The sequence below is a fragment of the Engystomops pustulosus genome, chromosome 7 (genome assembly GCF_040894005.1).
Source record: "Engystomops pustulosus chromosome 7, aEngPut4.maternal, whole genome shotgun sequence".
Classification (NCBI taxonomy): Eukaryota; Metazoa; Chordata; class Amphibia; order Anura; family Leptodactylidae; genus Engystomops; species Engystomops pustulosus.
Window position 1 is genome coordinate 154,484,313 of NC_092417.1, and position 15,103 is coordinate 154,499,415.

The 15,103-nt window shown below is 44.2% G+C and overlaps 2 protein-coding genes across 2 annotated transcripts; one reads left to right on the forward strand and one right to left on the reverse strand.

Annotated features, from left to right (window-relative positions):
- Nucleotides 1–388: 388 nt before the first annotated feature.
- On the reverse strand, nucleotides 389–9,707 carry PRDX5 (peroxiredoxin 5). The gene is made up of 6 exons (XM_072118392.1): nucleotides 9,550–9,707; nucleotides 7,808–7,942; nucleotides 6,267–6,398; nucleotides 2,973–3,011; nucleotides 1,393–1,457; nucleotides 389–663 (listed from the first exon to the last, which is right to left on the reverse strand). The coding sequence occupies exons 1-6, from the start codon at nucleotides 9,640–9,642 to the stop codon at nucleotides 558–560; spliced, it is 570 nt and encodes a 189-aa protein (XP_071974493.1). The 5' UTR covers nucleotides 9,643–9,707; the 3' UTR covers nucleotides 389–557.
- Nucleotides 9,708–9,741: 34 nt separating this feature from the next.
- Nucleotides 9,742–14,727, forward strand: TRMT112 (tRNA methyltransferase activator subunit 11-2). Its single transcript, XM_072118393.1, has 4 exons — nucleotides 9,742–9,931; nucleotides 13,243–13,344; nucleotides 14,363–14,455; nucleotides 14,540–14,727. The coding sequence occupies exons 1-4, from the start codon at nucleotides 9,857–9,859 to the stop codon at nucleotides 14,639–14,641; spliced, it is 372 nt and encodes a 123-aa protein (XP_071974494.1). The 5' UTR covers nucleotides 9,742–9,856; the 3' UTR covers nucleotides 14,642–14,727.
- The last annotated feature ends 376 nt before the right edge of the window (nucleotides 14,728–15,103 follow it).

Genomic DNA, 15,103 nt, shown 5'->3' on the forward strand with positions numbered 1-15,103 from the left:
GCTCCCTCCCTTGTCCGGCCCAGCACTGTGTTGTCCCTGATTGCTGCACCATCCCCCAGCTTTCCCCAAGTTCCTGAGTTTTGAATGTTGTCTTTTGAGCAGAACCACTCGGTTCAGGGATTAAACAAGATATGTTTACAATTCACCTAACAAATCCCTCCACTGTTGCCGTCACTCTGGACCTTTCCACCAGTCTTTGCTTTACACAGCTGCTGCAATTATATCATGTATTCAGTTCAAAAGCGATGGTAGACTGGAGGAATTCACTAGGGAATTGGTAGACTGGAGGAATTCACTAGGGAATTGAAAAGTTGTTTTGCTTTATTTCAGGAATTCTGCACCCCCTTGTTGGAGAACATCCGATATAAATACCACAAGGGACGGTACATTCCATGTAAGAGCTTTGACTTTATTGTGTATTATTGTATGTTACACCATTAATGAAGATCCTGGTCATTGTGTGTAATGTTATATAGAATTACACACTACGTGCCTAATGTTATACAGTATTCAACACCAAGTGCCTAAATCGGGCAAAACACCAGTGTAATTCCATCTCACAGCTGAGACGAAATATTTCCAGCCAGACTGCACGTAAGACCTGTCCCGTCTTCTTCTACATTCAATGCCTTCACCTTCCCACCTTCAACAACCAGAGAAAACCTAAAGTAGGAAGAAAGGAAAACGAGCTTTAGTGGTACTAAATGCAATTCAGATGCAGCATGTTATTGTTCTTTGCATCAGTTATTGTGAGCCAAAACCAGGCTTGGTGGACACACAGAAGTAGAAGTCTTTTCATTATACATTGCCCAAGTATAGGCACTGGAAAGACTCCCAACTAACCAACTCCCTGTCAAGCGCTGTGTGGAAAAGATGGAGAGATAACGGATGTGTGTGGGCGCGGTAATCAGTACTCACACGCTTAAAGGGCATCTACCACCAGGATGAAAGACTGTATGCAAATGAGCCAGAGGGGCTCCAGGTTCCATTAGCACCTATGGAGCCTGGAGCCCTTCAGGCTCATTTGCATACAGTCCTTCACCCTGACGGTAGATGCCATTTAATATCTATGCGTGGGTGGGATAGTCAGGACTCTCACTGTTAATCAATGTGTGGGGAAGATAGAGAGTATGTAGATAAAAAGAATAAGTTAGAGGCCAATAGAAAGATGTGGGAACAAGATACGGGGCACAGAGGGATTAGAAAGTGAGATGAAGTCAGAAGTAGGGGGATCAGTGTCATCAGTATAGAGCAATAGCTTGGTGCAGCATAGGATTGATGAATTATAGGGGGAAGAGCATTGTTACTCCTTGTGGATTAACCCTCCTCATTCTCCCCAGAATATTCTCCATCTTTTGAGGGAGATTTTTCTCAAACTCTGGTTAGACTCACCGTCTGCAACGCCTATTTCCAAAGAGACCTTCAAGTTCTTTTTTGTCCAGCAGTAATCCAGCAGCCTGAGGACAAGATATACAGTGACCATCAGTGACAGGCCCAGCTCCCACCATTGTGGATAGACACAAGTCAATGCAAGATAACATGCCCTGCCATTAACGTATGTGTGTTTGCAATGTTAACAGAAGACGTAGATCTTAGGCCCCTTCCACACTTGCGTTTTTCACGCGCGAGTTCTACCCGTGCTTTTGACGCGCAGAACTTTGCATTGCACTCTGTCCCATTGTTCCACTGGGCTTGTCCTTACTTGAGTTTTTTTCACGCCCCATTCAAGTCTATGGAGACGCATCAAAAACGCATTGCACTCGCGAGCAGTGCAAATGCAATGCATTTTTCACACAGCCATAGAAAAGATAGAGCTCAGTCCTGAGTCCTTTTCACACACGTTAATGACTCCTCCGTGTGCTTACTGGTGCTGGGGCCCCTGCAGCCTGTGTGTGTATGAGATACTCCTATACACATGACTGACAGTCTGTATAATGGTGTGAGGTATAATGGTGTGAGGTATAATGGTGTAATGTCTCCTCCATGTTGGCGGCCACATCCCCTGCAGCCTGTGTGTTTGTATAGGAGAGATACAACAGCTACAGGTGGACATGTTATAGCAGAACATGTCAGGCACTTGTGTAGCTGATGTCTGTGTCTCTGTATATTAGGAGGATGCAGCATGTCAGCAGATAAAGCACAGACACCAGCAATGTTTTTCTATACATTACACACAGACATGAGCAGGGGGAGGAGAGGGGAAACAGGGGTGACATCATGTGACAGCCTCATTTACATAATAAAGAAATGATGATTTTATAAGGATTAATGTATTAATGATGACAGGTGTCCTTTAAATAAAATATGGAAAAAAATAGCTATAGACTAGGTCCTCAATATGATATTGGTTGAAGCCCAACCACAAGCACCCTCACAGATCATATGGCTGATAAACGGAGAATGGGATAGGAAAACCGCTCCATTCGCAGTGTAGTGGTTAAACTGAGTCACTGCAGCGTTGCTTCCATTCCAATGAATAAGAACTGGTGCAGTAACCAGGTCTGACCACTACACAGAGAACGGAGCAGTCTGCTTCCCTTTCCATTCTCTGTCATTAGCTGCTGAACTGTGGAGAAGATGGGTGATGGACTCCAATGTGAAAATGAAGACCTACTCTATGGATATCATCATAACCCAGGGGATATTTAAATAATTAACATTTTAGATTATTACACCCGTTTCTAGATATTATAGAACCAAAAATAGGGGCGTCTGAAGTGATGCCCCTCCCCTTTTCTCCGGCAGCCTCTAAACTTGACTCATCTCACGCAAATATGACTCATTTTCACATAAAAGATGCGATTCTAGAAAGGATATTTTTATAACTTACTTGAGGGGACTAGTAATTAAATGGGGTAAAAGGTCAAAAGCTCCGGCCTCCATTACATACTGTACGCAGGGCAGCTGCTTAGATAGCGAACATTGCTACAGACACTATTTATAGGCCGGAATTCGAGATTCGTGGCACTTACCTTGGCAAAGTCTCCACAGGGATCAGCCAACATCTGGATCTAGGACAGAATGATATAATCAATCAGCGGATGCAGAAATCTTTACGATTACAGGTCCTATTACTTCCAGTGCAGTCTCTTCTATGGTCATCAGCATGAATGGACCTCGCTGGTACACCCCAAAGTGACAACATATGTATTTGAGAAAATATGTTGTGTTTAGGCAAACCATATATCTATATGATGGAATTGTACCTAATTTTTTGATATCAGGGAGGGTTCAAATACTGGGTCCTCCACCGGTTCTCACTAATTGATGAAGCTGTAGGTTTAGCATGTGTCCTGCCACTCCATTCAAAGCTATGGTAGTGTCGGCTATTGCAGAGCACAGCGTTCAGATATCTGCTATACTTATAGACTGAATGGTATTGCTGGAGATACTTATGCACTGTGCTCAGCAATATCCAACAATATCATAGCTTTGAAGGACACGCGCTTAACCTACCGCTTACTCAGTGAGAACAGGCCCCCCTTCACCCCCCCATTCTTTGTATTGCTGGGGGGATCCCGTTCTCGTGATGGTGGGGATCCCAGCAGTCTGACTCTCACCATATTATTATTCCCTACCCTGTGTATAGGAGATACCAGTGAAACCAGGTCCTACCCTTTTAAAATATAATATTGGGGGGAGATATATCAAGTGCCTGAGAGCAGAACTATTCTAGCTGCCCATGGCAACCAATCAAAGCTCAGCTTTCATTTTCCAACAGCAGTTTATAAAATTAAAGCTGACCTCTAATTGGTTGCCATGACCAACTAGAACAGTTTTACCTCAGACACTTCTGATAAATCTCCCTCAAAGTTTTTATCTAACATTTTGCAATGGTCATCTAGAATCTCTCAAGATAATAATGAATGTGACTCCTCCGATAAGACTCATCATTAATGGATTGCTTTTAGCAGAACCCTCAATGCAGTCATACAGAGCACTATTGTACCATATAGGATATGCTGGGTGTCAATTATTTTAGGGATCCAGAATTTCAGAAATTTCATTGTTCTGCTCCTATGATGAAGCGGGACAATGAAATTTGTTTTATACGCCATATGACCCAATCGATTTCATAATCTGGAATGTATTAGTTTCCTGGTGCTGTACAGAAAGTTACTTAACACTATGTAAAGTTATACTGTGAAATGTCGCCACACGATGCTCAAGGTGTTTCTCTTACCACATAATACGTGAGGGAGCATTTATCTGTTACTATGTATTTCCAGGACAGTTTGGAGGCAGAAGCTTCCAGCTCACTGATGTTACACAACCCGAGCCATGGAAGGCGGCCAAGTGTCGGAGTTACACAAGGCCCGCACAGCACAGGGTTAACTATTGCAATGCAGAAACCTCACATACAAATCCCTCTACAAAGCTTCTGGCAGCAGGACAGGACATGATGGAGGGAGTGGCAGCCTGGAAACTCGACAGAGTATAGGGCACTATTCCAAAAATGCCTACTGAGGCTTTCCCTAATACTGCAAACCGTCCCAGAAGCCTGACTAGTGTAAGCCATGCTATGCATTGGTACTGAGGGGATGCAGTATAGTATGAGCTATGCCCAATGCAGGTCTGCATCTGAGCCCTCCTACTGGCTAGATTATAAAGTTAAAGGGGTTGTTAAAGGGGTTTAATAATTGGTACTGTTTTTTGTAATGAAAAGTTATACAATTTTTACAATATACTTTCTGTAATAATTCCTGACTGTTTTCTAGATCTCTGCTTGCTGTCTTTCTATAGGAAGCTTCAGTTTTTACGTCTTGTGGATAAGAATCCATCTCTGGTCATGCGATGTCACACAGGTGCGCGTCTCATTATATCCCTGGTCATGTGATGTCACACAGGTGCATGGCTCTTTATATCCCTGGTCATGTGATATCATACAGGTGCATGGCTCTTTATATCCCTGGTCATGTGCCATCACACAGGTGCAGAGCTTGTTATACCCCTGGTTATGTAATGTCATATAGGCGCACTGCTCGTATAATCCCTGGTCATGTGATGTCACACAGGTGCACAGCTTGTTATATCCCTGGTTTTGTAATGTGACACAGGTGTGCGGTTCGTAATATCACAAAGCGCTGCTTACTCTGTGCTTTAAATGATTGACCCCTCTAATATGATCAAAATGTTTGACATCTTGCATAAAAATTTTTTTTTAAAAAAGGCAGAATATTTAATGAAAATCCAATTTTCTCTCCAGTACTGGTGGAAATGATCCGCCTCTTCCCTTTTGATTGTGATCTTCTATTATATGTGTGGTTAGGGCATGACAATCAAAGAACATTCCTATTGAGTTTTTCCGGCTAATTAAATCCTCCCTCTGATTGGCTTACCTCACTATGACTTACCTTTGCCCTTGACAATGGCAGTGTGGAGTTCAAATTCCTCCTCCAGCATAAAAATTGAATCAAATATTTCCAGCATCTCAGGAGCAGCGCCAAGAGTGCTCAAAGGTGACCGTCTTCCAATTTAAAGGGGTTTTACCAAGTCTACAGAATAGGGGATAACAACCTCATTGGTGTTCCCATAATATTGTGTGGAGCAGCAATGCCGTTCCATCAGTGGACCCCCACTGATCAAATGATCATATAATTTTAAAGGATATGGTGAAAACAATGTTCTTAATTTTACCGTACGAGATTTGAACTCTATTCTCTCAGTGTCAAGGGCAGGGACCAGTGACGCAAGCCCAAATCAAAGGGCAAATTTTATTGGCCTAAAAACCTCAATAGCAATGTTCTTATTTACACGGATAAACATCTATATATCCCATGTGTAAAGCAATCTGTATCCCTTTTTCTCTGTTACACTTAAAGGGGTTGGCCACTTATAAGAAATTCTGCCTACTACATTTTCTCGGTAGACCGCAGGAGCACTGGGTCATGCAACCCCAGGGCAGCAGGACACAGAATTTCCTGTGGCCTTCTGGCAGATGAAGGGGGTCCTTGCAGTCATTAAGGTATGTACGCCTTCCCAACCACTAATGTGGGGTGCTTATGACTGAGGGAGTGAGCATACAATAGTAACTGCACGGTCTCCTCCAAGTGTCAGAAGCCAATAAGAAACGGGACGTCACAGGAAGTCAAGAGTCCTGCTGCCGAGGGGGTCACATGACCGTGGGCACAGAAACTGCTCCACCCTGTATATTATTCGACACCAGTAAACAACTAGTTAATTACCCCTGTGCATACATAGGTCATATAGTTCTGCTTAATATTCCCGAAACAGACAATAAAACCAAAAATTGTGTTATTTTTTACCTTCCCTTCTGCTTCATGCGCCTTTCCCCACTCGCTCATGACAAAGGCGTCATTGACTGAGATGCAGGCAAGGACTTCCACCCCAGCGGATTTCAGATTGTCGGCTTCTTTTACGTATCCAGGTAAGTGCGTCTGGGGAAACAAAGGAAAGCGGGTAAACACAATAAGCGGCGTGGATTTCTTCATGCAAGGTTAAAGGAGGTTTCTAGGCTGAAGATCTTGATAACTCATCCCTAGAATAGGTCCCCAAAATCGCCACCCCACTGATCAACACAGTGGGGGTCATTTACTAAGGGCCCGATTCACGGTTTCCCGACGTGTTACCCGAATATTTCCGATTTGGCGCACGTGATCAGATTGTGGCACATCGGCGCTGGCATGCACGCGACGGAAATCGTGGGGCGTGGCCGAACGAAAACCCGACGGATTCGGAAAAACCGCCGCATTTAAAAAAATAATAATAATCTGTCGCGGAGCTTGCACTTACCTCCACTGAGCCCGACTTGGTGAACTCCAGTGCGTTCCGATGCTTTTCAGCGCAGCAGTGCCACCTGGTGGACGGCGGAGGAACTACCTTAACGAATCCCGGCCGAACCCGAATCCAGCGCAGAGAACGCGCCGCTGGATCGCGAATGGACCGGGTAAGTAAGTCTGCCCCAGTGTGTAATAGGAAGCAGACAGCACCGTTCTCTGTGTAGTGTTCAGACTAGGTTACTACAGATAAGCTTCCATTCACTTAAATAGCAGCTATGCTGCAGTACCAGGTTCCACCACTACACAAAAAAGGGCACTGTCTACTTCTTGTCTATCAGCTGCGGAGATGATATGCAAGGGTGCTAGACTCCCACCAATATTAAATATACTAATGGTCTATCCTAAAGAGCCTGTACTAGTATAAAGTTTTCCTTCTACTCAAATGCTGCAATTTAAGAGCTGGTGACCAAACAACAAGATTTATTTCGTAAAACCATTTCTTTCCCGATGTCATGGTTACCACATCAGTTATGAAAGACTCTTCCGATAACTTGTTTGGCAATAAAACCTCTGCCATTTAATGGTCACATAAAAACTATTGGAGCAAACTAGGCAGAGAACCTGTTATAGAGCAGAGACGAATGTACATAGTGTACATCTGCAGGCAGCATGTTATAGAGCAGGAGGAGCCGAGCAGATTATAAATGGTGTACAATATGCAGGGAGGATGTTGAAGAAGCGGAGGAACTGAGTAGCTTGTACATAGTGTGCTTACTGCAGGCATTATGTAATAGAGCAGGAGGAGCTAATCAGATTTTACATAGTGTCCTAACTGCAGGCAGTATGTTATAGAGCAGGAGGAGTTGAGCAGATAGGACACTATGTACAAGCTGCAGGCAGTATGTTATAGAGCAGGAGGAGCTGAGCATATTGCACAGTGTCCTATCTACAAGTAGCATGTAATAGAGTAGGAGGAGCTGAGTAGCTTGTACATTGTGTAATATCTGCAGGCAGCATTTTATAGAGCAGGTGGAGCAGAGCAGATTCTAGGGCGACTTTTGTCTTACCTTAGAACATCCTGGCGTAAAAGCCCCCGGAACGCCAAACAGCACTCCCTTCTTGTCACCAAACACATCCTTGATACTCGCCTTCTTTCCAGGACCTCCAATAAAAACCTCCACATTTGGCAGCGCGTCTCCAATCTTAAAGAGAAATCCAGAGAGATCAGTGATGGGTCTAGTTGGGCCTCATCCTGCTCCACATGGGAGGCAATGATTGGTGTACGGATTGGATCAGTAGTTGTGCTGTTCCTCTGTTATTCCTACTAGAAATGTATAAATAAAAGGGACAACTGTTACTAGTTGAGCAGATCGCTACTATTCCAATTATTGCTGTTGGTTTCAGACTTATTATGACACGCCCAGTTGCCAATTTATTTATACATTTCAAGGAGGAATAACCGAGGAATCGCGCATCCAGAGTAAAGAGAACAAATGTTCTGGATGTTGGTTTTGCATCGTGTTGATCAGAATACTCTGTTTGATCGCACTTAGATGATGTTCCCATTGTTGCGCTGTTCCTCTGTTATTACACCTAGAAATTCATCAGTAACATTGATATCTGGGTATTACCAGTGGAGGGGAGTGTTTTCAGACACTAAAACCCTACAACCTCTACATCCCACAGGGGAATGGCACAGGGAAGTAAAGATAAAATATGCTCCTGAACTGGTACATTGTGAGAAATACCAGTATTGCAAAAACAGAAGATGCAATAAAAAGTTTACAACATCCCAACTAAACAAGGAAGACAAAATTAGGAACACACCTAAAGGACACACCTAACCGGGAAAACATGGAAAACCCCTTCTGACCACTTTTTGGGAAACAGGCTGTGGGGCACAGAAGAGGAGGAAGTAAAAACTGTTGTTCAAAACTAAACTCATTGAAAAGTCATCTTGTCTTGACTTAAAGGGATACTCCATGATCACCTCTTGCTTTGGATGGGTGCTCACCAGTAGCTGTCACGAGACCAAACTTTTGGATGAGTGTTACAGACTCTTTATAGTGTAGTAAGCACAGTGCTGTACACTGTATAGTGGCAGTGCTTAGTACTACATCTTCCTCATGGTCTATTAAGCATAATGCTGTGCACTGTATAGTGGCATTGTTTGGTACTACATCCTCTTCATAGTCTACTATGCACTGTGCTATACACTGTATAGTGGCAGTGCTTGGTACTACATCCTCTTCATAGTCTACTATGCACAGTGCTGTACACTGTAGTGGCAGTGCTTGGCATTAGATCCTATTCATAGTCTACCAAGCACAGTGCTATACACTGTATTGTGGCAGTGCTTGGTATAACAGTCTCATCACAGCGTTATACTAGCGTTACATGTTGTAATGCTAGTAAGTGCCCAGGAGACGGGCCAATTAGAGCAATGCTTTAAACATCCCAGTTCCTTTCCTCTGAATAGACACCCCAATTTTAAGACACTAGAGTGCACTGGGCACTTAAAGGAGTATTCCTTGGTAACATAGCCAGCATGACTAACCACTGATTTTCCCTCCTGAACACAGAAATGTCTGTAGTTTTAAGGGGGGGGGGGCAAATAATGACCCCTTTATCTCACCTGTCCAAACATTATAATTGACCGACATTACAAGTCCCTGACAAACATTTGTCGCCTACAGTAAGATCTACGAGTCTGTCGTCGGGTCAAGTGATCAGCTGAGTGATGCCGCTATAAAAGTGCAGCATCAGTATCCGCCTACATTATATAAGCAATGCACAGACATGACGTTACCTTGATGGACATGGCTCTGCTCCGGACTCCGCTCTGTGCAGCCAGACGCAGCGGTGACAGGAGGAGGAATGATACGGGGAATCGAAGGGCCATGACAATTAAGGGCAGGACCAGTAAGGGGGTGGTGGCATGACATTGCTGGAGGACACGCCCATCTTAAGTAAGCTCCTTGCTGTATGCAATGCGCATGCGTGTTCCCGTTCGGTACAACGCATGCGCTTAGAGCTTTTCCTTGCAGGGTTGCTTAGTGAGTCGAAGTCCCCGGAAGTAGTCGCATTGTGAACCACGTGGGTGCCGGTACCGGAGGATGAAGCTTTTAACTCATAATATGTTGCGCAGCCACGTTAGCGGAGTGACCCGAGGCTTCCCGCTCATTATCCGGGTATATTTCTGAGGGTTGTATGTAATGTGTGGTTTCTCTGCTGATACTGCATCATGTGTGAACTGTCACCGAGCATCATTATGGGTTACTAGCGTCCCTTAAATTATTGCCCGTCCCCAATCGTTGTTTATGACATATTTAGAACCTGTGATCCTGTAGTCAGCCATGGGGGTGCGGGGACCCCAGTGTTTACAATAACAGGGTCTCAAAATCTGTTGTGTGATCTCTGCCATGACCCAACCCCTTGACCTGTGCTGTGTGTTTTTTTAATTAGGTCAAAAATGTTTTTTTCTTTCTTGATTTTAATGGGGTTTTCCAGGAATATATAAAAAAACCCTCACTGGCCAGGGTGGGAGGTAATAATTTGTACTTTCCTCGTTTATAGTTCCTGTATCACTCTGGTACTTCCATTCTTGGGAGTATTTGTCCATTCAGATATTCCAGGGGGTCACTGGACTCGAATCATCCAATGAGTGGCATCCATGGACCAGGGGAAACACTAAGATGAGAATTAGCGCCAAAGTTTGATAGTGCCCACGTTGCCCCTGCATCCTGCCAGATACATCCAGAGGTCTCTAGCCAGCATGACTAACCACTGATTTTCCCTCCTGAACACAGAAATGTCTGTAGTTTTAAGGGGGGGGGGGGTCAAATAATGACCCCTTTATCTCACCTGTCCAAACATTATAATTGACCGACATTACAAGTCCCTGACAAACATTTGTCGCCTACAGTAAGATCTACGAGTCTGTCGTCGGGTCAAGTGATCAGCTGAGTGATGCCGCTATAAAAGTGCAGCATCAAATTACACAGGAACAGGGCACGTGCCCCCACCATGCCCACATGGTGTGGAGGTGGCATAGTTGCAATAATTGCAGTGCGCACGTTATCTCCCCTCCGGCCCTGCACAAACCCGGAGGAAGAAAAGCACACCGCGCATGCGCAAGTTTTGAGATAGGGAGGAGACCAAGATCAAGGAGGCTGGGCTGATACCAGCTCCACGCTGGTAAGGAGGCGGGAGTTACCTAATGAGGTGGCCAGGAGGGTGGACGACTGTTCCCCAAACCCTGCCCCCCTGACAGGTTACTGTTCACGAATATAACTATTATTTTTCAGGATAGCGTCTGTGCAGAAACCATAAAAAAGCGCCTACAGGTGACAGGTTCCCTTTAATAATGGATATGTTTTTTTCCCCATTGTTTTCAATGGACTTGTAAAGGTTCCGTTATTTGAATGGATAGTCGGATATGAACTGCTTTTTGTACTCCTTTCCATCCAATTTTTTTTAACGTTGTATCCTAAGGATGACGGATGGTCTTAATTTGTATCAGTTTTCATTATCATCCTGGGGTTTACAAGACCCAGGGGGTACAGGCTTGGTGGGATTATTGGATATGAAGCAGCTATATTGTCCAATGTAATGTACAGGCGGTCTCCTACTTAAGAACACTCGACTTACATACGACCCCTAGTTACAAACGGCCTTCTGGATATTGGTCCTAGGCTACAATAAACAGCTATAACAGTTATCAAATGTGTCTGCAATGAAGCTTTAGTGTTAATCCTGATTCTTATGACAACCCAACATTTTAAAAATCCAATTGTCACAGAGACCAAAAAAGTTCTGTCTGGGATTACAATGATAAAATATACAGTTCCGACTTACATACAAATTCAACTTCAGAACAAACCTACAGACCCTATCTTGTATGTAACCGGGGGACTGCCTGTATCTGACTACCTGTAGAATAATTCAGGCGATACCTGAGGATAACTCAAAGTATATTTTATGGTAACCTTCAAGAATACTATCTGTAAGGCTACATTCACACAAATGTAAGGGGGACGTATATACGGCCTATATACGTCCCCCATACACTCCTATGGGCTCACGGCCCTGTACGGGAGCGGTACGGTGCAGAACACATGCGGCACCGTACTGCTCCGTAGCACGGGAAAAGATAGGACATGTCCTATCTTTTCCCGTGATACGGCGCCGTGCGCTGTATCTCCCTATGGAGAGGGGTGGGGGTGAGCTGCGCTCATCCCCTGCTCCTCTCCGCAGCGCCGATGTATGCTCGCCGTACTACGGTACGGTGGGCATACATCGTGTGAATGTAGCCTAAGGCTGTTTTCACACTTGGCGTTTGCATTATGTTTTGAGACACATTGTACACGCCAGATGTGAACACGGTCTGATTCTGTACTTGACCATAGCTGCCTTCTGTGTAGTAATACCATCCTATTATATATGACAATAAAGTTATTATTCTTCTCCCCTCCATCCCATTATTGGGAGCGGTTATGCTGTAACGGAATGTAGAAGCAAGAAGAGTAAAAGTTATTTTCCAGTTACAGCTTCCCCTGGACCCTTTTTTAATCTATTAAAGGGATTTTTTACTTTACCATTTCTGTGATGTCTCATTTTATTTATTTATATTTGGACATCATCACCTATTGCAGTGTATATACCGTATTTTTTGGACTATAAGGCACACCGGATTATAAGGATGAATGACCAGCAGGTGGCAGACCTGTGCACAGTTCAAGGCAGCTGTTGTCTGTAAGTACGGTTCATATATAAGGCGCACTGGACTATAAGGCGCACCTTTTGATTTCTGAGAAAATCAAAGGATTTTTTGTGCCCCTTATAGTCTGAAAAATACGGTATACAAAATGTATCCAAAGACTTGTGCTAGCAGGTGGAGGCCTCATTCTGGCCTTTTGTCTGCTCTGTATATGTGCTTAGTAGACTATAAGGAGGTTCTAATACCAAGCACTGCCACTATACAGTGTACAGCGCTGTCCTTAGTAGACTATGAGGAGGATTTAATACCAAGCACTGCCACTATACAGTGTACAGCACTATGAAGAGTCTGTAACTTCACGCAGCTGATCGCGGGGTTGTCAGACTGTTGCCAATTTGATAGTGGTGGACATTCATCCAAAAGGAGAGGTGATCACGTACCCCTTTAAGTTGAGACAAGATGACTTTTAGTTTTGCACAACAGTTTTTACTTCTTCCTCTTCTGCACCCCACAAAAAATGGTCAGGTTAGGTGTGACCTCTAGGTGTGTTCCAAATTCGTCTTCCTTCTGTCCTTGGGATGTTATAAACATCCAGCAGCAAGTACATTGCTCTATATCATCCTGCTTCCTCCTGGAAAAACACTATTTGTGCTACATTCATCCATCCACTCACTTGATACTGCTACATCCATACACTAGGTGGCGCTGTAGATCAGTACACGGGGAGTCACAGCTCCAGTCTGCATGGTGTCCTATCTCATGTCTTGTCTTCTTTGTTTCTAGGCCGATGAGGTGAAACTTAACTCTGTGGACTTCAACCGTGAGTTTGTGGCCCGTATGATCCCTAAGCTGGAATGGGAGGCGCTGGTGCAGTCTGCGGAGAGTGTGAGTATCACTTATGTATGTACCTGTGTCATTTACCTATATAGCAGCATCTGTAATATTTCATCAGATTGTTCTACTATTTTTTTTCCTTGTTTAAAAAAAATAAAAAAATTAGGATAGAGTTCCTTTTGCATGTACCACGCGCCGAGATCCTGTATTCAGTATGTTGAAAAGTTTATAAGGATCACAATATAAGCAGCAGGGCAGGGTCTTATACACTATACAGGAGCCAAGAAAGTAGGAGACTCTGTACTGCATATAGGACACTATGTACAAACTGCTCAGTTCCTCCTGCTCTATTACATGCTGTCTGCATATAGGACACTATGTACAAAATGCTCAGCTCCTCCTGCTATATAACATGCTGCCTGCAGATTGGGCAATATGTACAATCTGCTCAGCGCTTCCTGCTCTATAACATACTGCATGTTTATAGGACACTATGTACAATCAGCTCAGCTCCTCCTGCTCTATAACATGCTGCATGCAGATTGGGCAATATGTACAATCTGCTCAGCTCCTCCTGCTCTAAAACATACTGCCTGTTCATAGGACAATATGTACAATCTGCTCAGCTCCTCCTGCTCTATAAAATGCTTTTTGAATGGTTTATCATGCACAATCCTTTGTTAAACCTTTGATATAATGTATCATGCCCTAAAGTTACATTTCCAGATATGATTTATTGGGATAGTCTCCTAAGTAGATCCAAACACACATAAGATGGTTACCTAGCCCTGATGGAATGGTCCGGTTCTGTTGACTTTTCTTGTGTGTATTGGTGCTTTAACTCCTACAAAACATACAAAAATATTCGGTCGATCCTGCTCACGAGTGATGCACATTGCAGCTTGACCCCATTCGAGCTGCTCTCCAGGAACATGGGCTCCATCTTTCTGTACTGTCTCAGTGAGAATGAATAGTTCTGCCACCGGGTCCGCAGATGCCATACAATGCATTGCCCTACTTCTGAGCGCTTGTGAGTAATGCCTCACGTCTCTGCTTCTTCTTCTATCAGCTGGGACACGGCTCGGACCTCCCGCGAGAGCTCGCCTCCGGGTATGAAAACGACGAGGAGTTCTTGAAGAAAGTTCACCATGTGTTACTGGAGGTAAGACGCTGCGATTACATGCGGGGGAGGAGAGGACGGGTTCTGTGTTATATCAGAGCTCTGATAATGTTTATCCCCTGTCAGGTGGAAGTCATGGAGGGCGCCTTGCAATGTCCAGAATCCGGCACAGAATTTCCCATCAACAGAGGAATCCCCAACATGCTCATCAACGAGGAGGAGTCCTAACCCGCCCCTCAATTCCCCAGCCTGTAAATATTTAACCCCATCACACGTTAACCTTTCTGTTCTTATTAAACGCTTGTTCTTGTTTACCTTTTGCTTCCTATTTGGAACTGGCCTCAAACCACGGTGGACCATACACTACCTCCTGACCCCCTATACATATAGAGAAATTGATCCCCGTTCCTAAGTCCTGCCTAACACCTTCCCTAGTGACCAGCATCATCACTGTCTTTATAGAAATTTCTATACTGCTGAAGGCTGCAGCTCCAGGATGGTACTGACCCACATATGTGCTGGACTACAGTCTGATCCGAATGAGGACAGTAGTGATGTTAGAAACCTGAGCTTTCAATCAGCAGGGGGAGAGGGGTGTCATGTGAGGCCTAAGCACTTGCTGGTGAGGGGACCACCATGGTTGCACTTATAAACAGGCAAAATAGATAAGAGATTACCAGGTGATAATCC

What these genes read in the sequence shown, in the direction of transcription:
- PRDX5 (XM_072118392.1), bottom strand. Translation starts at nt 9,642, where the DNA reads ATGGCCCTTCGATTCCCCGTATCATTCCTCCTCCTGTCACCGCTGCGT. An exon ending in GCAGAGCCATGTCCATCAAG is followed by an intron (nt 7,943 to 9,549) that starts GTAACGTCATGT and finishes TTTCTCTTTAAG; the next exon opens with ATTGGAGACGCGCTGCCAAA. An exon ending in CGCATGAAGCAGAAGGGAAG is followed by an intron (nt 3,012 to 6,266) that starts GTAAAAAATAAC and finishes ATTCTGTCCTAG; the next exon opens with ATCCAGATGTTGGCTGATCC.
- TRMT112 (XM_072118393.1), top strand. Translation starts at nt 9,857, where the DNA reads ATGAAGCTTTTAACTCATAATATGTTGCGCAGCCACGTTAGCGGAGTG. An exon ending in GCTTCCCGCTCATTATCCGG is followed by an intron (nt 9,932 to 13,242) that starts GTATATTTCTGA and finishes CTTTGTTTCTAG; the next exon opens with GCCGATGAGGTGAAACTTAA. An exon ending in TTCACCATGTGTTACTGGAG is followed by an intron (nt 14,456 to 14,539) that starts GTAAGACGCTGC and finishes ATCCCCTGTCAG; the next exon opens with GTGGAAGTCATGGAGGGCGC.